Source organism: Notechis scutatus, chromosome 6 (assembly GCF_049901735.1).
Source record: "Notechis scutatus isolate UNSWTSFEM ecotype Mainland chromosome 6, rNotScu1.2, whole genome shotgun sequence".
In the NCBI taxonomy this organism is placed as follows: Eukaryota; Metazoa; Chordata; class Lepidosauria; order Squamata; family Elapidae; genus Notechis; species Notechis scutatus.
The window spans coordinates 34,940,381-34,966,929 of record NC_142014.1 but is presented as its reverse complement, the minus strand read 5'-3'; the positions used below and the strand labels follow the sequence as shown (position 1 = coordinate 34,966,929).

Genomic DNA, 26,549 nt, shown 5'->3' with positions numbered 1-26,549 from the left:
GTCGTCTTCCCGTTTGAGTAAAGCGCACCGAGTACCACGCGAGGGGTGAGTGTAGCGGTGTCACTCCTCCTTCCGCCAACAGCACCGGAGATCAGGCGGGTGCCATGAACAACCGAAACGGGGCCCAAACCCTCAAGGCTGGAGCCGCGATTGGCACACGCGCACAGAGACTGGCACAACCCCCTCTCGAATTGCACCTCCAATTGTACGGGGAGACTGTTCAGGCGCAAGCACTATGGATCCGCACAAGGGACGAGTAGAGGCAGATCGCCCCAGCCACGCAACTCTCCCTGTCACCCATTCCAACCTAAACCGCTTTTTGTGTGTACCTCCACGCGACTTTAGAGATGCCCTCGCTGTCAACTGCCACACTCCTGGCTCAACTTGCCCCATGCTTACCGTTATCCCAGAAGCGTTGGCAGGCGCATGCACGGCTGAGAGAGAAAAAAGGAGGAGGAAGTGGAGGAATCCCCTCAGAGCTCGCTGGAGCAGATGCAGACACAGCCAGCAACCCCCCCGCCGCACCCGTACCACTGGGCGAAAAAAAGGGGCTGCTCGTCGCAGCAAGGAGCCCGAGAGGCAGGGCCGAAAGAAAAGACGCGAGGGAGGGATACAGCCCAATTCTAACCGTTGAACTTCATTCGCTCTTCAGAACAGAATCTATCCTGTGACAGGTTCTTACATCCGGGTTAACATCCACTTATATTACGCAGCGCTGTTCACAGTCAGAAGGCTTCGGCCTATGTATCGCGTCGTTTTTCAGAGGTTTTCAGATGATCTGACAGTCATTTTCATGCAAATATATTGTATTGAAAACCGGTATTGGGCCAAAATTTCGATTTCACGGCCAAGCAACTTTCATACGGCCAAATATATTTGGCCGGAGACATGATTTTTTTCACGGCCAAACAGATTTCTATACGGCCAGATTTCTCAAATTTGGCCGGAAGAACGGCCAGATGGCAACCCTGGGTCCCAGTACGTGTAACCTGGAAGAACCACGCCGTCCACAACCCCTCCCCACCCACAAAACCGAACTCTTTATTGGTAAAGTCAGCCCGTTTAACGAAAAACTCATACGGAATCCACCAAGGGACAGACGCACTGGTTAGAAAACAGTTTTTTAATTACTCCCAACTTGAAAATTGCTCCTTAAAATACTTAAACCCACACTCACATTCAATTTAAGCGGGCCTACTTCCAAGCTGAGATAGAAATGCACTCGGGGAAGACTTAATATGGAGTCGCCGTTTGCCCTCTTAAGCCAATTCCCTTCGGTTTTTGCTTCTGCCTCCCCGCTCCCTCGGCTTTCCTTACTCCGCTGGCAGCCCCCGACGCGAGGCAACGCTCGCTACCCAGAACCAGGCCAACCCACCGCATCAAGGCCTCCGAGGCTGCACCGCACTGGCGGCGAGCGCACTGCCGCAGCCCAAGGAGCAGGAAGTCCCCGTGGCCCACCGAGCCCGGCCTTGGCTGTCGTCACGTGACGCAGCGCGTGGAGCCGCGCAAGCCGCTTCGCTCGAGTCCCATTTCGGCCGCGGAAGAGGCAAGCGGAGTGGCCGCTGCCGCTGCTGTTATGCTCGCGCCACGGTGGCTGCTCGCCTCCCTCCTCCCCGGCTCGGCGGCCACGGCGGCTTCCGCGGGTGACTTCCTCGCCATCCGTTCCAGGCAGCCCCTCCACGGCGGAAGCGTTTCTGCTCCGGAGACGACGGTAGCAGCGTGAGACCTGTCTTGCCATCGCCGCCTTGCGCGCCTGCCGGCTTCGGATGCTGCTTCTCCTGGCCTGTGGGTGCCGCGGGCGGCGGGACTAATATGCTCACTCGGATGAGGTCTGCCATGGCCAATTTGGTGGGAGGCATCATGTCTGGCGGCTCGGTCTCGGAGGCCGGCGGGGGCTTGGATTTGCCTCCCCGCTTTCCCTACGGCAGACCCGAGTTCCTGGGGCTGTCTCAGGACGAGGTCGAGTGCTCCGCTGATCACATCGCCCGACCCATCCTCATTCTCAACAAGGAGACCAAGCGCTTGCCCTGGACCACGGGATACGCCGAGTGAGTAGCCGCTGGGGATGGGCTGGACCGGGTGGAGGTGTCTGAAGGCAGAGACGCTCCCCTGGGCCCTCGGTTTGCCACGGTAGGGCTTAAGGGAGGCGCCCCGTGCTTGTTGTCTTCCGGGCAGCGAGGACGCTGCAGCAGTACAAGGGGAAAAGGCGACGGCCCGGTCACCGGCTTGGTGGGAAGAGGGCTGGAAGAAAAGGGGGGCGGGGCGGGGCGCTACTTTTCTGAACTAAAGGCAATGCTTAACTTTTCAAATGAGAAGCGCTCAGACCGGCTTGGGGGGAAAAAAATCTTGCAAAAGGTCTAGGAAAACCTGCTGAATATACCAAGCCCATTTACTAAATATCAGGTTCAGTTGAAATTTCCTCCCCGAACAAGTCATAGAGGAGTTATTGTATCTTTGTTTTTCTTTCATTTCTCCTTCAGTGGGTGTGAGGCATAGCTTGGTTTCCATTTAAACACCAGTATCAGTCGCTGCAGTGTTTTCCTGGCTTGCATTCATTCTTAGTTTGAAGCAGGCCCCCTTACCTGTGTGTAGTTTTGCAACCTCGTCATCCAATTCTGTATACTTGCATGGAAGCAAGCTTCATTCTTAAATTCTTAAGAAGCATATGTAATACATTAAAGTGCTTACTTTTGGCATGTAGTAAGTAGGTAGTTTTTGCACATATATGCAAACAAATGTACAACTTATTATAGTAATATTACTAGAATGCTTAAAGAGGAAAAGTACAATAAAGAGAAAAAGTGAATCAAAAATAAAAAAATCTTGCCATTAGACTGTTCATTTTTTATAAAACTCCATCATAGAGTAGTGCTCCCTCCCTCAATGTTTTTGCCTTTGCTTCATTTAGTCCAGCAGTTAGTGTGTGTGCAAGCTCCTGAAGTGTTATGGGTGGATAAGATGTCCTGAGAGTATTGTATGTTTGTAGGATGATTTAGCATAGCTTTGTTTTCTTTCTGTTTTGGTAATGGCAAAGTGGTATTTAGCTAAAACTAGCTTCCAATTCCTTTTCAGGCCTGTGCTGCAATGATGATGTCTAGAGTGTTTGTCATTGATCGCTTTCATTCTCAAAATTTTCCATTTTCCCTGCACACGATCCCCTGTCAGTGTGGAAGATGTCCTCCAAAAGTGGAATGAAGGAGACTACAGCCCTTTGCTGGTTTTCCTTTCCCCCATTCTTCACCTTTCGACTACATGTCTTTTAAAATTATTACTTCAACTGATTATAACCTTTCCTTAAAATTAAAGTTCTAAGACAGTTATTACAAGTATAATTGTTTTAATATGATGAGAATGAGATGCAGCTTTTCAACTGGTAGCAAATAGAATAGAATAGAATAGTAGCAAATGCCTTGAAAGTCTTGGTTATATTTCTGGGGCTTTAGAGATTTCTGAAAGTTTAATCAAGGAAAGATGATGGGGAAAACACAGACTTTTGAATTTTATGGTTACCAAATCTAATCCATTTGATATACTGTATGTGCGTGGTGTTTTTGTGTTGAAAATTTGGAGTGTTAAATTAGTAGAAAAGATCATACTTTCTCAGTGGCTGGTACAAGAGTAACATAATTTGTAATAAAATATAGTAACCAATTTTTCTCTGACTATAACAGTGCAGAATGAAAAGTTCAAGAACTTTTCAAGCACATTCTTTTAAACATTTCTTATATTGGAGTGTTAATATAGTTTTAGAGGCTTACCTTCAAAGATCACCAATTATTGGCTAACTTGAGGCAGAGTGCTCCTTATCACAGACAAAGCTGTTCAAGATGTTTGACAGAGAGAAAAAAAAGTACAGGCTGATGTGAGGGTATTTTTATGATGGGATCTGATTGTCCATTCAGTGGAAAATTTTCTTCATTCATGTCCTTGCCACATACGCAAGGAATGGCTTTATTTTACCCAGTGAATGATAGCTCTTGAAATTGTATTAATGGGTATTGGTCTTTTGAGTGATTACTTCAGGTATTTGGCTAAACAATCAGAGCTAAGAAATAACTAATTTTGCCCCTTTACTCTTTCTTACTTGCATATTCAGGCATCTGAAAGAGTTCTGTCCGTATTGACCATTTGAGGACAGAACTCCTTGTAAGTCTGTTTTATTGGAATCCCATATTGTGCAGACTTATGTTCAGTGAGTGTTCCTTTTGAACTTATTTCTTTGCATATTATAACAGACTGCAATAGAAACTTGGAAAATGGAAACATTTCCTCTATATTTACTCAAGAATAAACACAGACTCCTGAATATATGTAATAAGCTAACTCTATATCCAGAGAACCATTGTTCAGAAAACTTAATGCACATAATCACCATAATTCCATGGGTGAAAAGCCATGTTCATTATTGTCTGCAAATGCATCCATTTTGTCTATTACTGCTTTATTGTTGCTCCTCACAGGGACTGTTAAGCAAACTCCCTTGTGACTCACAACACAGCTTTTAAGAGAGATGATTTTCTACTGTATTGTATCCTTTGTATTACTGTCAACTTACATTTTTAATAGCCTTATAATTTGAGGGCTATTAATAGTTGTATCTATTTTACGCAGTCTCCTACTCAGCAATTACAGTAAATGGAAGTTCTGCTCTTTCTTCATCTTAAAGTGAATTATTTAAAAATTGGCAACATTTATTTTGATTGCACAGCTGTTTGATAAAACTACGCAAAGATTTCTAGATTTTTGTTTTGTTTTGTGCGTTCCACTGTAATTTTCTGGCATTTTCGGTCTATTCTTTTCACATTTATTGTCCACAGAAGACAAAAATGTTTAATTCTCTTATTACTCATGTCCATTTCTCATTCAACAGCAATCAGAGAGCTGCAGGGGAACCCTAGAACTTTACCACGTTCTATCATTATAATGAAATTTTTGTCTTGGAGATGAGCCTCAGTTTTTTTTTTTTTTGTAGACAGATGAATTGAGTTCTGTCAAGCTTTGACAATTTGCCTGCCTGTAATGAAAAAATATAGTTAAGTTTATTTTTATTCTAAAGATAATGTTTAATCAGATTTTATGCCAAAGTCAAAACTGTTTTTTCCAAGCCTGGCTTGTTCTGCTTGTTCTTTTTATTTACACATGGCATCTATATTTGAAATAGCCATTATACAAAATTCCAGAACAAATGCTTATTAATAGCTTTGTATCCTTGATGTATGGTTGAGGATTAATGTATTATTTCATAAGTATGTTTGTATTGAGTATTAAGATAAGCATAGCCCTGGAGTTTGAGGGTTTCCTAACCACACCTGGGTACTCTCTGGAGATTGCCCAAGTTAAAAAAAAAATACCTTTGCTTTGAATGTTTTGGGTTATTATAATATCTATGTTTCATTAAAGTCAGGGAGATCTTGTTACACAGAATTAAATTAAAAGTCAGCTAGTGTTTAGGTTAAAATGTATTTTATTTATTTATTTGTATCCTGCTTTTATTATTTTTACAAATAACTCAAGGTGGTGAACATATCCAACACATCTTCCTCCTCCTATTTTCTCTGCAACAACTACCTGTGACGTGGGTTGGGCTGTGAGAGTGACTGGCCCAAAGTCACCCACGAGAGGTATACATGAAAATGTATATCTTTTTAGAGTCTGCATTGCTTGTATGGTATGTACAAATATAAACTGCCAGTTCTGTAACAAAGAGAGATGTAAGTGGATAAATATTGTTACAGAAAAAAAGTCAATTGCTCTCATTCAAAGACATAAAATTTTAAAGCTACATTTCAACATGTAGTCAATATAAGTATATTAATGAATTTATCATTAATATTTTTGTGGAAGTACAACCCCTATTGTATTTAATGCCTCCTCAGGTGTAAATTTCATTCGGTACTAGTAGGATTATACTCTAATATTAATATCCTTCTGTTACAATCACAATAATTTAGAAGAATCAGAAGAAATATCAGAAGAAGAATAACTCAACCATTCTTAAGTTTTTCTAGAATCTAGACTGTCTATTGTCAAATTCTGATTCTCAGCTGCTGCTTAGCTGCAATTCCCATTATTGACTGTATTGGTTGTGGGTGATAAGAAATGTATCCAACCCCATCCTGAGAATGTTGTTTGGACTATGAAGCTCTTAATTGTGCTTTTTCATGTGTCATCTTTTCTCCATCATCAAATGCACCTAATTTCTCTGCATTTTATTTTTAAGCTGTAGAAGGCAGCTGGATTGTTTGCTTTCCCATAGATAACAATAGAAAGGAATCAATCGTTTAATCACGTTTGCTGACATACCAGAAATGTGAACTTGTGACATATTGGGCAGCTCTTTTTTAAATGCAGAAGATCTAGCCGGTTTTTTCCACCATATTTTCTGAGGCTGAAAACTTTATAATGTCATTGAAATTAGGGGTGACTTATTTCCAGGGGAATTCATGGGCAAGTGCATTCTGTTTCCAGGAGGTGATGTTTTGATTAGGACTATTAAGACACGGCTACTTTGTTGCGTTAAGCAGGAGGGCTAATACCTGCCCCCTGTTCTTTGTTTTTGTTTTTAATACTGGTGTTTAAACTGGCTTTAACTGTAAATATTTTAAAAATTGTTTTTGTTTGTGTGTTTTTAAAGGTTTGTTTAGTAGTCCACTGAGGGGAATGGGGTATGCTTTGTACCAAGCTGAACTGAACTGTGAATTGTTCGCATATGGCTAGATCTTCCATCTGTTATGTAAGTGCAGTTGGCGAATTCGGCGCACTCAGAACGGCTTTTAATTGGCTATTTTCCAAAAACCAATTTAGTGCTTATCACTAAGGGTAGGACTAGAAGTAATCAATAGTAAATTGTATGTAAATTGTATGTAAATCTATAATTGTAAATCATAGGCAGAGGGATGCAGCTTCCTTAAAAGTATTGCATTTTAAGAATGGGCAGTAAGAGATTCAGCCGTATAATGTAGTGTTTATATAAAACTGATCCTTACAATGGATGACTGTTTGCTAAGAACCTGTTTGACCGAATAGCTTCCTTAGTAAGGATTCTTCCTGGATTTGCCAATAAACATTTGGCTTTAGAGAATGTTTACAATAATTAAGCAACAGACAGTTCAGAGTAGCCTTTATTTTCTGTTGTGAAGTTAATCCATTTTATGCACAGATCTGGGGAAACTATAGTATTCATGCACACTAAGTTGCTTAGGGAGTTAGCAATTAACAATGAGTAAACTGTTAAATCATGATCGGAGACTTGTATTCTCTTCATCTACTCGACCATATTGGTTTGGCTTCATATCTTCCAAAAGATACACAGTTTGTGAATAGATGCAGTATAATTATTGAAGTGTTATTTTAGGTGTAATAACCAATGAAACAATTTATCTAAATGGAGACAGATTTTTGATACAAATATATGGATAATTTAATTAACTGGCTTTTAGAACTTTTTCTGGCTTTATTAAGGAATTCTTATAGGAGTTACACAAACCATTTTAGTACAATAAATAATTTTGAAGAATTTGGTCATATATTTTTTTCCAATTTTTTTAAATTATTTTATATCATACATTTCCTTTCTATGTTGAGCAGTGTGCTCTCTATGTGTCCAAGGTGTTAACATACAAACATACAAACATCATCATCATCATTATGAACATATTATATATAAACACATGCCAGAATTTTTTTGATTATAATATTGTCTGTGGGGGTTTCTGGGTTTTTCCAACATTGTACATATGCAATCCTAGCTGCTGTTACGAAGTGTAGAACCAAATATTTATTACACTTACTGTAATGTCCTGGAATCATGCCCAACAAAAATGTCTCAGGTTTCAGATCTATTTGTTATCTTCATATTTTCCAACCATGTGTGTATTTTCTTCCAATATTTTTTGGCATGACCACCACATATGGTAGTATGAACGTGGTGGCTGATTGCATTTCCAACATTTAACCAATTTTTTTATACATGTTCGCTAATCTTGCAGGTGAGTAATGCCATCTATAAAACATTTTATAAAGATTTTCATCGTATGCTGTTGACATTGTAAGTTTATGATTTCTATTCCTTAGTTTCTCCCACTTATCCAAAGCTATTGTATAGCCAAACTTCTTAGCCCAAATTATCATAGTTTCTTTTACTTGTTCTTCTTCCATTTTGCGAGTTAATAAGTAATTGTATATCCTCTTTATAATTTTTTGGTCTGTTCCCATTAATATCTGGTCCTGCTCATTTGGTTTGTTGTAAAACCCATATTCCTGCCTGTCTTTTTCGTACCTGGATTGTATTTGTAACCGTGACCATTATGATAGGTCCATCCCTAACCATTTTAATTCTTGTTTTGTTTTTAGTTCTTCCATTTCATTTAATAAGTCCTTATATCTTATAATTTTATCCATAGTTATGACATGCCTCCATTATAGATAACCATCCTGGCATAGTGTTGTTGTTTAATTTTGGTCCATGCTAGTAATAGTGATTTTCTAATGTGATGCCTCTGGAAGTAGCTATGTATCATGTCATCCCAGTTGCAGATCATGATCTTCCAATGTTAATAGTCTTATATTTCTCAGATTAACCCACTCTTTCACCCACGAAAGTGTCATGCTTGGTAATATAACTCCCAATCCAGAAGACCAAAATCTCTACTTTTAAGATCTTGTAACAGTTTTAATTTAATTCTTGCCTTTTTCCTTGCCATGGCAAATTTTAATATCAACTTGTTTAGGTGTTCAAAATATTTCTCCCCAATTTTATTGGAATCATCTGAAATAAGTATAATAATCTTGGCAGGATGTTCATCTTAATCGTGGCTATTCTCCCCAATAGGGACAATTACAGGTTTTGCCAGTTTTCCAAATCCCTTTCAATTTATCATAATTGTCTTCTTTGAAAGTTACACATCTTGCTGTCAATTGGATCCCTAAGTATTTAACTTTTTTTACAATTTGCATATTCGTTATTCTTGTAAATTCTCTTTTGTTTATCTGTAAAAATTTTAACCAATATTTTTCCACCCCTGTTGTCTTTGTTTATTTTCAAAACTGCAACCGCCCCATATTCTTCTATCTTTGTAATTAATTTAAGTCCTGTTTCCTGTGGGTCTACTAAAATAAACACCAAGTCATCAGCAAAAGCCTGTAATTTATACTCCTCCTTCTTAATTTTCATACCCTTTCATAATCACCTTTGCTGTTTGTCTATGATATAGTGTTTTGATCATATTGGTAAATTTCTCTCCAAAGTCCATATGTTCTAATTGTGCAAACATAAACTGCCAACTCAAATTATCAAATGCTTTTTATGTGAATTTGGACATGTATTAATATAATATCTATATCTTTGACAGCAGGAAACACATTTTTCTCCACTATAATCTACTTGGATATGATTTCCTGTTGCATTGAACAGGACTGAAAAGAGGTCCTAAAACAGCATCTAGTGTGACTAAAGAGGCCAATTTGAGAGTGGCAATCCCTTCCACACTGAGGACAGATACAGTCTGTCCCTGTCCAGTCCCCAGATTTCGCTGGTTCCGGGACTACCTCTTTGCCTCAGCCTGCCGAATGAGTGTCTCTTCGAATCGGAGAAGCCATGCTGCATCTTTAGCCTCCAAGCTGAACGATCAGAAGTCAAGGTTTCCCAAGGCCTTTAGATCCCTCTTGGAGATATCATATCGCAGCGGTGGTCTCCCTCTAGGGCACTTTCCCTGCACTAATTCTCCATACAGGAGGTCTTTTGGAATCTGCCCATCAGCCATCCTCATGACATGCCCAAGCCAGCATAGACGTCGCTGTTTCAATAGTATATACATGCTAGAAATTCCAGCACGTTCCAAGACTGCGCTATTTGGAACTTTGTCATGCCAGGTGATGCCAAGAATATGTCAGAGACAGCGCATTCAACTTTCTCTTCTGCCATGCGTAAAGGTCCAAGACTCGCTGCAGTACAAGAGTGTGCTCAAGACACAGGCTCTATAGACCTAAATCTTTGTATGTTCCGTCAGCTTCTTATTAAGCCATACTCTCTTTGTAAGTCTGGAAAATATGGCGGCCACTTTACTGATACGTCTATTCAGCTCAGTGTCTAAAGAGAGAACGTTGGAGATAGTTGAGCCTAGATACACAAAGTCATGGATAACCTCCAGTTCTTATGCAGAGATTGTAATACAGGAAGGTGAATCCACATCCTGACCCATGATTTGTATTTTTTTCAGGCTGATTGTTAGTCCAAAACCTTGGCAGGCCTTGCTAAAATGATCCATAAGTTGTTGAAGGTCTTCAGCAGAGTGAGCAGTAACTGCAGCATCATCAGAGAAGAGGAAATCCCGCAAGCATGTCAGCTGGACTTTGGACTCTGCTCTCAATCTAGAGAGATTAAAGAGTTTTCTGTCTGATCTGGTCCGGAGATAAATACCCTCTGTTGCAGTTCCCAAAGCGTGTTTCAGCATGACAGCAAAAAAGATCCCAAATAAAGTTGGTGCGTGGACACAGCCCTGCTTCATTCCACTTCGGATGTGAAAGGAATCTGATGTTAAACCATCAAAAACTACCGTGCCCTTCATTTCCTCATGAAAGGACCTGATGATGTTGAGGAGCTGAGGTGGACATCCAATGTTGGGGAGGATTTCATGAAGGCCATCCCTACTAACCAAGTCAAGGTCTATGAAGGCTACAAAAAGTGGCTGTCTTTGTTCCCTGCACTTCTCCTGCAACTGTCTAAGGGAAAATACCATGGCAGTAATGGACCTGTTGGCTTGGAATCCGCACTGTGATTCTGGATAGACTCTCTCTGCAAGCACCTGGAACCTCTTCAGTATGACATGGGCAAGCAGCTTCCCTACAACACTAAGAAGAGAGATGCCATGGTAGTTGTTACAGTCACCCCTGTTGCCTTTGTTCTTATACAGTGTGATGATATTTGCATCCTTCATATCTTGCGGCACTCCACCTTCCCTCCAACAAAGACAGAAGATTTCATGCAGTTCAGTGGAGATGATCTCTTTGCAGCACTTCAGAACTTCAGCAGGGATGTTATCTTTCCCGGATGCCTTGCCAGAGGCAAGGGAATCTAGAGCCCCATTTAGTTGGTTCACTGTCAGGCATCTCCAAGACAGTCAGGTACTCAATGTTATTTAATTCTTCAATTACATTTTCTCTGGACTATAACTCAGAGCAGTGCTGCACCCAGCGTACCATCTGCTGTGCTTGGTCCTGGATGACCTCCCCTGTAGCTGACTTCAGGGGGACAGATTTCTTCTGTATTGGACCTAAGGCTTGCTTGATGCCATCATACATCCCCTTGATGTTGCCTGTGTCAGCTGCTATCTGGATCCGAGAGCAAAGCTGCAGCCAGTAATCGTTAGCACATCTCCTGGCGGTCTGTTGGACTTTACTACAAGCAGCTCACAGAACCTGTAGGTTACGCTCACTGGAACAGGCTTTCTACGCAATTAAAGCTCTCCTCTTCCTTGATGGCTGGTATCAGCTCCTCCAAGAGGGCTTCAAAACAATCTGCTGTCTTTCTGGTCTCCTTACCAAATACTAACAAGTGGTGTTATAAACAGCATTCTTGAAATGTTCCCATCGTTCAGATGCATTTCTTTCAGCCGGGCCTGGGAGAGTTTCCTTGAGTGCTTGAGCAAATTCCTCCACTCTGTCCTGATTGCGGGTCTTACTGATGTCGATTTGTGGTCTTCTTTCCTTGTTCAAGTGATGCAATCTCTTTGTTTGCAGTTTTATTCTGTTGCACACCAAGGAGTGGTCTGTCTCACAATCAGAACCCAGATAGCTGCGTGTGATCGTAACACCAGGAAGGAACCCTGGTAAGAATCAAGTCGAGCTGGTGCCAATGCTTCGATCTTGGATGTCTCCAGGAGATTCTGTGTTGAGGCTTTGTATTAAAGAATGTATTGCTAACGCGAAACCGTAGTAGCAGCAAAACTCCAGAAGGCGTTGGCCATTTTCGTTCATTTTCCCGACGTAGAACTGACTTAAACAAGTGGGCCAAGAATTATGGTCAGCTCCAATTCTGGCATTAAAATCACCATGGATAAACAATGGTTCTTTCTCAGGGATTTTCTTAATAGTGGCAGCCAGATCATCGTAGAATTCGTCTTTAGATTCTACTGAATCTAAAGTGCATATGCACTAATAAGAGTAACCAGCCCTGCTGATGAATGGAGCTGCAACGCGGTTTTCTCCACTGTATAATCTACTTGGATATTATTTCCTGTGTACCATTGTTTAAAACCTCTTTATAAATACAGTAATTTAATAAAGTTTGTTAAAAAAGACTAAATACTGAATCTTTGGTGCATGTTTTTTGTTTGCCAATCATGGTAGTTGTTAGATGGTGAAAGGAATTTCATTTTTATTGTCTTTATTTCTTGCATTTCCTCAAAAAGCTCACCATGACTTTTATGGAAATACCCTGTTTCTCCAACAATACGGCCTCCCCTAATAGGAAGTCCCAGCATGTTTTATAGGCATGAAATGAAATTAAGCCCCTTCCCCCAAATTAAGGCCTATATTAAAACATGCGAAATGGGGGGGAATGGTGGGGGGGCTTGCTGTTAGGATGTACTTTTGTTGCACACCCGGATATGGTGCTACCTGCGTTGACCCCGATACTAAGTGCCTCACCAACGCCGAGGTCAACATCCAAGCCGTCGTCGCCCGCCCGCCCAAAGATGCAAGGGGGGGGAAAATTAAGTCACCCCCGAAAAGATGGCCTAGCCATTTTTTCGGGGCTCAAAAAAAAAAAAAAAAGACCCGGCCTTATTATATGAGAAACACGGTATTTATTTTATCATCATAGCTACCAACCTCATGTGTAAGTTTCCATAGCTGAATGTGAACTTATCCTGAGTCTCTATAGTCCTAATTCGTCACATCAACCACTACACTACCATGAGCCCTTTCCAGGCCATTTCAGGGTAATTTTCAGGGTAATTTATAGTTTCCATCATTTTACTCTCATTAATTATAAATGGAATTTTGCGAAAAGACTCAGCATATATTGGTAATTTGTATTTGACAAGAACCTGGTTCTTTCCTATGTATCATGTTTGTTTTACACATAAGACCTCTCTAACTTGGAGCTGTTCTTGAAGACTAAACAAAATTATGTGTATCTACTGGACAGTTTCCTTACTGTCTTAATTTAAATGTAGGAGCTGCATTGACTGTTGATATGTTTCCATGTACAATTCAAAGTGTTGCTTATTACTTATAAAGCTCTATCTCATTCAATGCCTGGGTATCTTTGAGACCATCTAGCCAAGATAAGCTTTGCCTGTTGACTCTGAGTGAATAGAAAATGTCTGTTGACGTCTCCAGTTACCAAGAGATAAGAGGGGAGAGCACCTGAAAATGGGCATTTTCTGTGGTGGCTTCTATTTTCTGAAATGGCCTGTTACCTGGAACAAAGATGCCTCCCCCCCCCCTTTTCATGACCACCACGTATTTTGTAAAAAGTTTACTGTTCTAAAAAGTCTTTGGAATTTGACTTTTATTGGTGCCAGGTGTAAATGCTGCTGCTATAATAATAATACAAGATTATTCTTTGCTTTTGTTACATATACTGCATTGTTTAATTGGCTGTGTTGTTGTTGTTTTAAATCGTCTAAAGCAGGAGTCGCCAACCTTTTGGACCTGAGGGACCACCAAACTCATAATTTAAAATCCCATGGGCCAGAGACCCTGGGAAAATCCCCAAAAAAGTCTGCAGGAAAATTCCCCACCCTGTTTTCCTACTGATTGATGTTTCCTTATTTGGGATCGCAGGATACCCTCTCCAGCTCCGTTCTCAGGGGGAGGGAGGAAGAGAGACTTTTGGCTTCATGCAAGGAAAGCAGCAGAAGCAGCAGAAGCAGCAGAAGTTTTTCTTTCTCTCCCCCAAACTCCACCAGAAATGAGTCTTTGCAGGTGCAGCCTCTTGAAGCAGGAGGCTTTGCAGGGTCCCAAAGACTCCTTTCTGGCAGAGTTTGGGGGAGAGAAAGAAAGACTTTTGCTGCTTTCCTTGTGTGCAGCCAAAAGCAGAAGAAGAAAGAAGCGGAAAGAAGCAGCCCGATGGCCAGGCGAGGTGCATGGGGTGAATGGGGTAAGTTCCCCCCTCCACTCTTTCCCCCCTCCCCTCACTACCTCGTGTTGTTTGCAATGCAAGCGACGCAAGCCTTGTGTTCCCGCGCAGCCTGGATTAATTGCTTTGGGGGTGACATTTCTCTGCAGACCACCAAAATTTTCTCACAGACCACCAGTGGTCCCCAGCCCATTGGTTGGCGACCACTGGTCTAAAGTGCCTTATATTATGAATAATCTATCTTTAAGAGATTTCCTCAATGTGTTGTTTTCCAGATAGGTTGTAGATTAATTCTCATGATCAGTTGACCATGTTGGAGAAGTTTGGTCATCTATAAGTGGTCAGATAACTTTCAGCCCAACCATTTTGTACCTTTTTTTCCCATAATGCCTTTTTTATTTTTGTTTTTAAATCTGTGGATTAAAAAATCCCAGAAATTTACAGTGTAACAAATAATTTCTTCAGAATAATCTTTATATACATCTTTAATATATTTAAATTGCCAGAAAAATCTCCTGAATCAAGTTCTGTTAACATTCCTAAAGTTACATAAAGAGAATAAACAGCATATTTATTTATATGTGCTTTGTGTTGCAGAGTTGTTTTTGTTAGGTTGATGATTCATGGCAATTTCGCAGTTATGGAACAAGGCTGGGCATTGCATCTTGCACAGGTTCTTTTAGCAAGGTTCTATTTATTGAGCTTTTTAGAATTAGAAGGCTGCTTTATCTTGATGTGCAGTAAAGAAAGGAAATAACTTACCTTCTTGTAATATTTTAATTTCTGTCCCACTGGTATCAGCATGCTTAACCTTTTTCTTCCCCCTCCCCAGCGATATTGCTTATACTTATCCAGTTATTATAGATTCATAAATGTTTGATATTAATTATTGCCACTTCACTGTGTTGCTAATGATGGCTGAGTAACATGATTTGTCACCTTAAACAAAACTACAGCCAAATGAGACATTATCTTTTGAGAAAGAAGCTCATATCTGTGGAAAGCATTGTTGCTGGTACTAGAAGCAGAAGTCTGCTAACTATTAGGTCTGGAGATGTTCAGTTTAGTCATTGTAATGGTGTTTTTAATGGACTTATAATTGAGAAACTAATTGATTGAAAAAAATGACATTCAGAAAAGCCAGATGACTTTTCTGAGAAAAAGGGATGGAAAATAGCATATTTTTTAAAAATAAGCTGAGATGTTATTGTCAAGGGAAGCTTAGAGAGCTTTCTCGTTTGTTTTTTAAAGTTAAATCCATACTATTTAAGAGCTTAGCATTATGCATCTGTTTTTTCCACCCTAGATGATTGGAGAAAAAAAAAAAAACAGCTGCTATTTTACCAAGCTAGGGATCTGGAAACTAGATCTCCTTTTAATGTCTACCCACTGGAGTCTACAAAACAGCACCTGGTTGGGTCAAAAGCCCTATTTAAGATAAAGATTTCATTTGCTTCTCTTCACACTAAAACATGATTCTAGTAAACATTTTTAAAAGGGATGTTTGTTACGCAGGTATACTATTAGAAATCAGGGTTGTTGAGAGAAAGAGAGAAATCAAATAAAAGGAACCCCTCTTCTTGCACAACTTCCAGAGGCTGTCGAGGGCTGGCGTGTTGTCAAAATGGCATGGTATATCATAGGTCTGCCATCACTGACGTACATTATTTATTGCTAAAGTGAGCACAGTATAGGTCACTTTTGCATAGTTTGGCCACAAGTACAACTGAAATGCAGTTTTATTCCTAACACGCTGTCACTGTTTTTTGGAGAATTAAATCTCAAATTCAGAAAACGTCTTGCAAGCCATTGTTGTGCTCATCCCACTCATGTGGCAGTACATGCAGTGTATTGAAATACTTCTAAAAAAATAAGATAATTAACACAGACTGATTTAGAAATTTGTCCAGGCTAAAAAATTATGCATCATTATTTATAATGCATTATTGAGGTATACTAGGAGATCAAACACAGCCCTTTTGTTCCATTTACGAATGTTGTTTCATAGCCTATTTAGGTTTCATGGTTTCAATGTTGCTCATCTCATTTATTATTGCATAGCTACCAGTGCCAGATCTTTTGTTATAAATCAGGATTGTGCTATAGGAAACTCACTAAGGAGATAGGAACAGACTTTCAAAGCATTAAATGGAAAGCAACAAAAATTAATAAATTATATGGGGTTATGTAAATTGACTATAGAAAGTAGCACATATACTTACTGAAATTAATGGGCTTTGATTCTCTGTAGATACACATACAATTACATTATATGGCTGATATTTTCCCAACTGAACAACACAATGTATGTTTATAATAATCATACACAAAATAAAGTACAAGTGGATAAATCTCATTTATATATACCTACATACATACCCTCTTAATCTTAGAGTAACATATAATGTGATAATAAAATAGCAAAAAGGAACAAAAAGAGACCAAAGTTGTTGTATATAGCAGAACAGAACTTTCTGATTTGCAGATTTCACAAATTCTGATTCATCCTGAATTTCTGGCTCCTCTTCCACAAAGCTTGATTCCAGAATAGTGCAAACAAAACCTGGACATGTTTAGTTTTTGAGAAGTATGGCTTTCTGCATATGGGTATGTATGCATATGCTCTCATTTCACTGAGAGTGGCAGAAGTGTTTTAGTGCATGCACATGTGTGCAAAGTAGGAACAGCTTTCAAAGCAGCCGTGTGAGTCTTCAGAAGGCTCCTACTTTCTTTGTGAAAAAGGATGATTTTTTCCATACCAATAGCTTTGTGTAACGTCGGTTCTTGAATAATTTGCAAAGCTGCATTGAGTAATACTGTCTAAGGACAAAGTTGCTTAGTGTGTTTTGGAGCTTCCTTGAGTGAGCAACTTAAAAACAGGTCTCCCAAATGTTTTACTCCCTCCCCCTTGATAGGCTTTTCAGGTAGGAGATTCAGAACTGGTTCTTTCAAGGTCTTTTAAACCAGCAGTCGCCAACTGGTGGGCCGTGAGAAAATTTTGGTAGGCCGCAGAGAAATCTCACCCCAAGAGCACCCTTCCCAAAACAATTAATCCAGGCTGCGCAGAAACACAAGGCTGCTCAGCTCACATGGCCTGTGGGAACCATCCCCGCCCACTCACTCCTTACCCAGCAAACTTGTCTGCTAAGTTGCTATTTTTCCTTTTTCCGACCATCATCTGTTCTGCTGTGCCGGGAGATTTAGATTAGCTAGGAAGCAGGAAATGGTTGGATTTCTTGCTTTCTAGCTAAGCACAGCCGAACTTCCCTTAGGACTGAAGGTTTGCTTGCAAGCAAATTCAGTGCAGACTCACGGTAAGCAAATTTGAGAGACTGAGTTAGCCGATGGCAGATAGATCACTCAATGATTCTGTGAGCAACTCAATCTGCCTGCTTTGCCTGATTTTGGATAAAAGTTGCTTTTTTATATAAAAAATCAATATTTACATACATAGTGTGTTGTGAGTTAATTTTGTGAGTTTGCTTGCTAGCAAATTTTATGAGTTTGCTTGCAAGCAAATTTTGTGTGACAGACTGAGCTAGCCAATGGCAGATAGATAGATTTCTGAATGAATCTGATTCTGTGAGCAACTCAATTTGCCTGCCTGCTTTGCCTGATCTTGGGTAAAAGTTGCTCTTTTTTATAAAAAATTCAATATTTATATAGATATTTATAATATTTACATACAAGCCATGCCCAGCCAGTCACATGACCACAAGCCACACCCACAAATTAGGCCATTCCTACAGAACCAGTTAGTAGTCCCTGGGATCTAAAATTACGAGTCTGGTGGTCCCTGAGGTCCAAAAGGTTGGCGACCCCTGTTTTAAACCATAGTGTTCTATAGTATTATAAAGTACATACTCACTTTGTCTCAAAACAAATTGTGTATTATAGCTTAGTACTGTTTCAGGTTGTAGAAAATTATCTAGAAATTTCTATTAGTACATGAACATATTATTTAAAATACTGTATTAAGTAACAAGGAATGAATGAGACAAAACAGTATGTAGAACAGAAATGTGTTACCTTTCTGCTGCCTCAAGATGAGTCCTATTTTAACATTGTTTTTTGCAAGTGAGTTGACCCAGGGCCCAAAGTTGGCCCAGTTGGGGAGATGTTAGAGATACAAAAGCTTAAGACACCAATTTTGCTCCTTAAAATATGAATTGCCTCCAAAATGTTAAAAAAGCCAGTTTTTGAGGCTTGAAAAAGAAGTTGTCAGATTGTCCATTTTGTATCACTCATGTATAAACCAAAAATTTTAAAGTTTCTTTAATATTCTAATTTCCAGTTGTACACAAACTAATCACATATCTGGTTTCTCAGTGGAAATCATCACTTCAGTTTGAAAAAAAAAATATTGTTCAAATTAAACAGCTTTAAGTCCAAAGAAAATATCTGAAAGAACACACCATTTGTTTAAGTGGATGGAAGTAATTCTTCTTCATCAAAAGTTTTTTTTATAGGGAAGAGAACTAGGCCAATATCTTGTAATCATTATTATGATGCTTAATGAGTTCAGAGCAATTCTAAGCATAATTATTGTAAAGATGAAACATGAAACTAATGATTCGAGTGTTTCTTATTTTAGGATCCTGAAATCTCTTAATATTACTTGTTATTAATATTATTTTAAATGGGTCCCATTCATCAGTTGAGACTTACTGTCAGAAAATATGAATTTTTTGGATTAATGTTGCATTTAAAATGTAAATTCGAAGTCAATTCAAAGAATTTGATGCAATATAGAAATTTGAGTTTAGATAAATATTAAAAGACAAATATATAGGATAAGAGCACCATTATGTATATTTGCAAGAAGCGTTTCCTGGTGCATTTTATGTTGCATTGTATGAATTCAGAACAGTACACAGATACATGTTTGGTTGAGACAGTTTCCTCATTTGAAATAAATATTATTGTAGGAAGCCCCCCCCAAGAATAAAATATTCCACAGAATAAGAAAAGAAATAGAATATATTTTCCATAAAGAAGAAGAGAAAAATATCCTTAACAGAAACAGAAAGCAGCCCCAGTCTTTCCTCCACTAAAACAGCCTGCAGCAGGCAAAGCTTAAGGAAACTAAGTTTCATTCATAAACAATATATAAATTGTAAAATTGGATTTGGCTAAAGTGATCTCCAAATAGATGGCAGAATAGACCAAGAGCTGAAATTGACATGACTAGGCTGACAGGATTAGATCAGGGAGAAAAAACACCTAGGACCTGCATTTTCCCTTTACCTTTAGACCTGGTCAGAACCTTGAAGACCATAACAGAAATCTTGCAACACAATTAAATAATAAAGGACCCAGACCCAGACATCTCAATTACAAAGCCCCCAAAATATATAAAAACTCATCTACTGATCAGACCAATTTGCCAGCTGCCCTCAGAAATGCTTGCTGTTGTCACTGCTGTCTCTGGGCCAATAAACCTCCTTTCCAATGGCAGCCTGCCTCAAAATTTTTATTGTTCTGTGTTTCTCTCCTGATTTGAAATAAGACACGGAAAAGGCTTAACTTCCAACATCATTTATATGCAAAATGTTTTAATACTGTGTAGGATTCAGTATGTTTTCAGGTGCACAAGGATTATGCTGCATTAGGTTTATTTTCATTATTTACATAGAATTGTGATTGCTATGAGCATTGGGGTAGGCATCAATCACTGTCAATGACAAGATATTTTGGAAGCTCTGATTTAAATTGTCAGGGAGGCATCAAGTTACCTACCTATGCTTTAATAAGTTACTTAAAATAAGTTGCTTTCAAAAAATACTTATTGTTTTATGATATTGCATAACTTTAACAAACTGAAAGGCACCTATGCACACTAAGTAAAAATCAGATTACCACTTTCTAAAAAAAATCTAGCTTTGCTTTTAAGAAGAAAAATAATCAAAAGAACATTTGAAATGGTGCAGCACAACGAATTCCTATTTCTTACTTTATTTGCAATCTATATTTTTGTAAGAATTGAGCAAAACAAAACTTTCAAGTTAATTTTAAAAAAATACTTTTTAAATTAGTCTTTAAAAAATCTAAACAAAGTAGAATGCATAAAGTATAAAATTGAGAGAAATACTTAATTGTTGTGGAGTGGAAGCTAATGTTTGCCTTCAGAGCAAATGACTTCCAAATATTTTTCCATATTCATATTGCTGGAACATTTGGGAAATTAGTGGCTAAATTGTGACAACTGTTGTATAGTCTGCATGAATTGATGCATAAGTATAGAAAAAATTAGTAGTGGAGTTGGTGCTTTTAAGTGAGGCATAAGAAATTTGTGGCTAGAAGAAAAATAAGAAACTCACTGTACTTCTAGTTTGGTATACTAAAAATATCAAGGAAGAAATAGTTGGTGCTACTTGGAACTGTTCCTATGAAGTTATACAGTAACTATATTGGTTTTAAAAAGACAATCAAAGTACCACATGTCAGTAAGCCAGAAAATAGCTAAAGTCTCTTGGGAAGCTTTGCCCATAGTATTCTGTGGTGCCATTATATGAGACAAAGTATGCTAAATATGATGACATAAAAAAAGAAAAGATTCTGTGAATATTTTTTACCTTAATTAAGCTACTTATGAACAATGGACAATGGGTAAAAAGTACCGTACAAATAGTTATGCTCATATCAATTAATATACAACTAACAGATAAGCTTATTTAAAGAAATGTTGCCAAAAATGTAATCCATATTAAGTAACATAGCAAAGATAGTTAATACAAATACAACAGCACAGTGTGACATCTAATTATAATCTGAAAATATATAACCATTACAATATATAAAAATAGGACTCAGACTATTGCTTTTGGGCTATTAGAGAGTACAGACCTAGAAAGGGTAGCAGTGGACAATATCACAAGTTTGCCTTCTAATAGTGTATTTATGAATTGTTATGACTAAATGATGAATACAAAACAAACAAGAAAACACTTGGATAACTGAATGTATATCTTAAAATAAGTTAAGAACATTTATTATGAAAGTTTGTGAACTATCAAGCTTCATGTGTCAGGTTTTAGTAAACAAAATACATGAGTCATAATCATATTTGAAATAGTAATTTTTTTGGATGGGCCATATTTAAAAATTTGAAAACGTTAGTTGGGTCTAATATGGTGTGTCTAAACATCTGACTGTGTGATAATAATGCAATTAAAAATAACAAATGGACAAAATTATCAAACTTCACTAGAATTTGAAATCCTCAGCTGAAATTATATAAGACCGTGATGGCAAACCTATGACACGCATGCCCGAGGTGGCATGCAGAGCCCTCTCTCTGGGCACGTGAGCTATAGCCACAGCTCAGCTCTGTTGCACATGCGCATTTCCTGTCGGCCAGCTGGTCTTCAGGTCTCTGCCATGCATATGTGGGGGTGTGTGCATGTGGGTGGGTGTGCATGGGGTGTGGGGGATGCATGCATGGGATGTGCACATGTTACATTTTGGGGATGCACGCTTTGGGCACTTGGTGCTGAAAAGGTTAGCCATCACTGCTATAAGATAGTAGAGAGGAATCCTAATGTTGTATAAAGTTTGGTAATTTTAACAGTTTCTGGCATTTAAAATGTTATTTTAGTGTTCATATCTGAGACTATGGGTATAATTTACAGTTGTAAAATGGTATCTCAAAATTTTACACCCAAAAGTTTTGGATGTATTTTCATTCCGTTTTTTTAGAATTTCTGAATGGCTTGTTAATGTTTGAGGGAGTCACACTGAAGTAAACATGCAGATCTGATTTCTCAAGCATTGGATGAAAATTTTGTTTTAAAAAGAAAGAACTCCTTATGAATGTCAAACTGCAACTAAATGGGTCTCTTAAATCTGAGTTCCCTTGCCCAGGAATTACTGTAAATCCTAAAATATTATTTCTTTCATGTGTTATTAATTTTGTAAATTGCAGAGTTTTGTTCAATAGGGCATTAAAATTCCAAGGAGTTATTAAATACCTAAAAACAAACAAATTAGATTATTAAAAATATTCTTTTGATTGTGTTTTCTTCTTCATAGAGTGATCAATGCAGGGAAAAGTACACATAATGAGGACCAAGCAAGTTGTGAAGTGCTTACGGTGAAGAAGAAAACCGGAACAACTAATTCAACACCAAACAGAAATTCCTCTAGTAAGCGGAGATCATCATTGCCCAATGGGGAAGGATTGCAGTTGAAAGAGAATTCAGTAAGTCTCTGTGTCTTCTCAGTGATTCATCAAGACAGTTGGTTCACCTATAAACATTTTGATACAAGAACACTCACTCACACAAACACACACACAAACACACACACACTCAACTAGTGTTTTCTTAACAAGTTTATCTTATTTCCTAAAATGTGAGCAATGCTGCTGTGAAACATACTACTAGAGGGCACTGTTACTCTAGAGTTAACACATTTTATTTTTTTAGTCCATACTACAAGTCTGGAATAATGAAACTGAATAAAGTACTTACAGCATAATTATTATACTAAAAGTACAGTAATGCACAATTACATGCTGCTGGAGGTGGGAGTTCCTCCTGTGTGGTATTAAAATGAAGCAATGTAAGTGAGAGTTCTAGGTGGGGTATTTAGACTTACTAGTGAAAGTTCCTTAACAGCTTAATGAGTTTTTAAGGAAAAGATAGTCATGGATTTTTGACACACCTGTATTAATTGGATGTGAGCCAAATGCAATTGCTGATTCAACTTGAATAGAGTTGAGCTGATTTGACAGTTTAAGATTAGATATCCAAATTATATGTAGACATATTCATTCCTATGCAAAATAAACTGCCCTTGTGGATAAGAATAACTTTGAATGTTTTTCAGAGTTTGTTCACAAAATATTCTTGTACAAGCAGAAAACAAAGTAGATTGTAGAACTAGATCAAGAGTTATGTTATGCTTAGATTCTCCCCATATATTCTTCTCCCTCAAAATTACCTCAGTCATTTGGGGAAATGTATGAGCTTGCTTTTATTCTAATGCGAGAGTCATAATGAAATATATTTCTTCTTTCCTTAAATAGGAATCGGATAGCATCTCTTTTCATTATTGGTCATTATTTGATGGCCATGCTGGATCTGGAGCAGCTGTGGTAGCCTCCAAGTTGCTGCAGTATCATATTGTAGAGCAGTTGCAGGAGATTGTAGACATCCTGAAAAACTCTGCTGTTCCTCCACCAACCTGCCTGGGGGAAGAGCCAGAAAGCATGAATGCCAGCAGCAGAACTCTAACCCGGGCAGCCTCATTGAGAGGAAGCGTTGGAACTCCTGGTTCACCTGGCACTCCACCTACTCGTTTCTTTACAGAAAAAAAAATCTCGCAGGAATGCCTTGTCATGGGAGCTATTGAAACTGCATTCAGGGAAATGGTAAGTATAGTTTGGTGGTTTGGATGTCTTCAGAATAACTCTTATCTGTAATGGTAAATATACTTGGATAATGGGAACTGATATCTAAATACATTGCTGATCTAATACATTTTCAAATGTTGAACATATAATAAATGTTTGACTGTACATTTGTAAACCAGATGATCATCGCCAAAACACATAAATGGATTATACCTTATATCTTCCTAAAGTGGGTGACATTGGATTTGCCCTTTTCTCTCTAATGAAAGGCAAGATGTATGAAAGTAGCTACATGGAGAAAGCTAATGATACGCTTGTTTAAAATTACGGCTTTTTCTTCACTGGATATTGCTATGGGGAAACATTACTTTGTGCTCCCAGAAGGGGGAAAAACATTTACTAAATAAATATAAAAATTGCAATATGAAAATCAGCTTTGCTAACTATTGTTTTTCTTTGTCCTTTGTACAGACTGCTTTCCATTGTCAATGTTAGTCATTTGTCTATGTTATATGTGTTCCAATGAAAACCATTGTTTCTTTTTTATCCTGGCTGGAGGTCATTGTAATTATGAGATAAGCCTTGTTTAATAGAACTTGTAGAATACAATAGTTTTGCCTTGTGCTTCTCTATTAAGATCATGTAAAATATAATTTCAAATGTGACCTGTGGTGAGTTTGTTAAGAGCACCATCTGCACGAAAACAACCAGTCTCAGAGAGCACCAAGCACTCCTCAATTAACCTCTATTTCTCAATTAACCTCTATTTCATTCTAATTGGGTGCGAAGTGTCTCAGGTGGCACAGTTTTGAAAACCCTGCCTTAAACACAGAATTATTCAGAGTGTGTAATAGGACTGTTTGAATATTTTGTATTTTTTTTCTGAGTTCAAGAACGCTGAAGAACAGCCATTCTGTACTTCAGGCAATCATTTTACACTCAAAATGGAGTGTTTCAAATTGAAAAAGTTTCAAAACTCTTTGCACTTTCCTATTCTATTCAATTACTATCCACAACCTTTATCAATATTCTCTTCATCCATTATGTACATACATGTTGAAGTCTCTGTGGATTGGCACTGCTTTGGTTAGAACATGTCAGGAAATGGTTCAATAATTTTAAGGTTAAAAATCTCCAGTGTGCTGAGGAGAATCCAAGGAATGGGTTAACTCTGCCTCTCTACTCTTTAGACTGAGTCTGTCAATATTTCGTAGCCATGCCTCTTGCACATGCATTCTCAGTTTTGACTCTGTCTTCAGCTCGAATAGACACTTATAGATCAATTCCAACATTCAAATTCAAAGAGCAACAGACACAGAATTTCCCTTCCTTGGATTCTCACTTGGGCAACAGGAAGGCAATTGGCTTTCTCCAGCGTTCGCAGGGAAAATGAACTGACAGGCAGTCTTCCCGGTCTGACCATTTTCCAGCTCAGTCCAGTGAAAAAAGCCAAGGTCCCTTGGAATTTCCCGCAGTCTGCGGAGGGGACTGGAGTCATTGCCTGGTCTCCAGTGCATACTCGTTGGTGGCAATCAATCAGCCGCAGCAGCGATGTTTCTACTTGAAACGAGTCTGCCTTATTCGAAGGGCCAGCCTGGCCCCAGGCCCCAAAGAAATGCTCCTCAATGCTGAAATCGGCTGTCACAGGAGCAGCTGCCCGAGTTAGGGCAAAAGTCCTTTTCTCCAAAAAGGTCACTAAGGCCAAGGAGAAGGATGTGCAGAGGCGTCAAAAGGCCCTAGGCAAGGAAATCACTAAAGCTGAAAAGGAGGCAGAGCGGACTTCCAGTGGTGACATCACGATGGTGCGGAGAAGGGTGAGTGGATCTCCATTCCCTAGATCCGAAATTTTACAGCCTCTGAGTGAGGCCAGGCAAATTAATACCTTGAGCTCCCAGTCTTGGTCACCAGATGGCACTCGAGAGCAACCCTCTCAGCCACAGTTTTCAGTGACAGACAGCAATGAGATGTTCCTTTCTCCCCTTTCTAATCTGTTCCCAGCAGAGGGGCTTTGGGAACCAGCTCCAAAAAGGATAAAGCATACCCCAGAGGCTAACTTTACCCCTACAGTGGCAGGACTCCATCCAACAGAAACTCAAGAACCAGAAATCTCCCCTCAAATGAGGCTCTTGATCTAAGAGGCTATTGCCCAGGGGATTGCTGCAAGCTTGCAGCAAAACCACCAGACAGCCTCTGTAGCATCTGATAACATGAAATCACCAGGGGCAGCATTCTGCACCCCAGCTTCCAAGAGAATTGTCGGTCCTCCAAAGGTTTAGTTCCCCTACCTCTTCCATGCAAAGCCGAGAATCTCTTGGATGAGGAGGAACATAGGGAATTGATGTCTGAGGATGAAGGGGTAGCTCCAGAGCCCCCCAGCCTTCACAAGGCTCTTTCACCCTGCCTTGTTTAAGACTCTTTTATACAAGGCCAAGACCACAGCTCACAAAGGAGCGGACCCATCCACGTCAGATTCAGCATTGGGCTTGTCTGACTCAAATGATTACTGTTTTCAGAGCCTGCCACAGATAACGAGGCGATTCCCTCCCTAAAATTATTCCTGGATGTCGTCCAGTGACAATGGGCATTCACAGCCTGCTGACTACTGTAGCCTCTGCTCCCTTCAAGGGTGACAAGCTATTTCGAGAGGCCTTAGAGCTATCCTCATAGAGACCAAGGACAAAAAGAAGGTCCTACCCTCCATACCCAGGTGCACTGACCGCTGGCCCTCGCCTTACTTTTGAAGGTCCTCATTCAGACCAGCAGATGCTGTATCTGACTTCTCGCATGCACAAAGGACATATTTCCAATGTCAGGATCGCCAATCCGACAGGGCCGGCTACAGGAACAAAAAGCAGTTCCAGTTCAAATGGCCATTTCGAGGTAGTGGAAATCGTCCCTTCTGTCACGCCTGACGACTACAATTCCAATCCTCCCATTGGTGGCTGTCTAAGTCTCTTTGTGGTTCAATGGGAAGAAACCACCACAGATGCATGGGTCCTGAACACAGTAGGCTAGGCTTCACTCTCAAATTTCTCTCCATACCCCCAAGGTGTCCCATCTTAAAAACCATCTCAAAAATCTGTAAGTTTATTAAAATGAAGGAAACTGAAA

General features: G+C 39.3%; 1 protein-coding gene across 2 annotated transcripts in view; it reads left to right on the top strand.

The window, feature by feature from the left end:
• Positions 1–1,481: 1,481 nt before the first annotated feature.
• Positions 1,482–26,549, top strand: part of PPM1H (protein phosphatase, Mg2+/Mn2+ dependent 1H) — a 56,106-nt gene continuing 31,038 nt past the window's right edge. For both annotated transcript variants that reach the window (XM_026667802.2, XM_026667801.2), the window contains exons 1-3: positions 1,482–2,048; positions 22,115–22,283; positions 23,112–23,456. In XM_026667802.2, the coding sequence (XP_026523587.1) occupies positions 1,813–2,048; positions 22,115–22,283; positions 23,112–23,456 (750 nt within the window). In that variant the 5' untranslated portion in view covers positions 1,482–1,812. The remainder of the gene's footprint in view (positions 2,049–22,114; positions 22,284–23,111; positions 23,457–26,549) is intronic.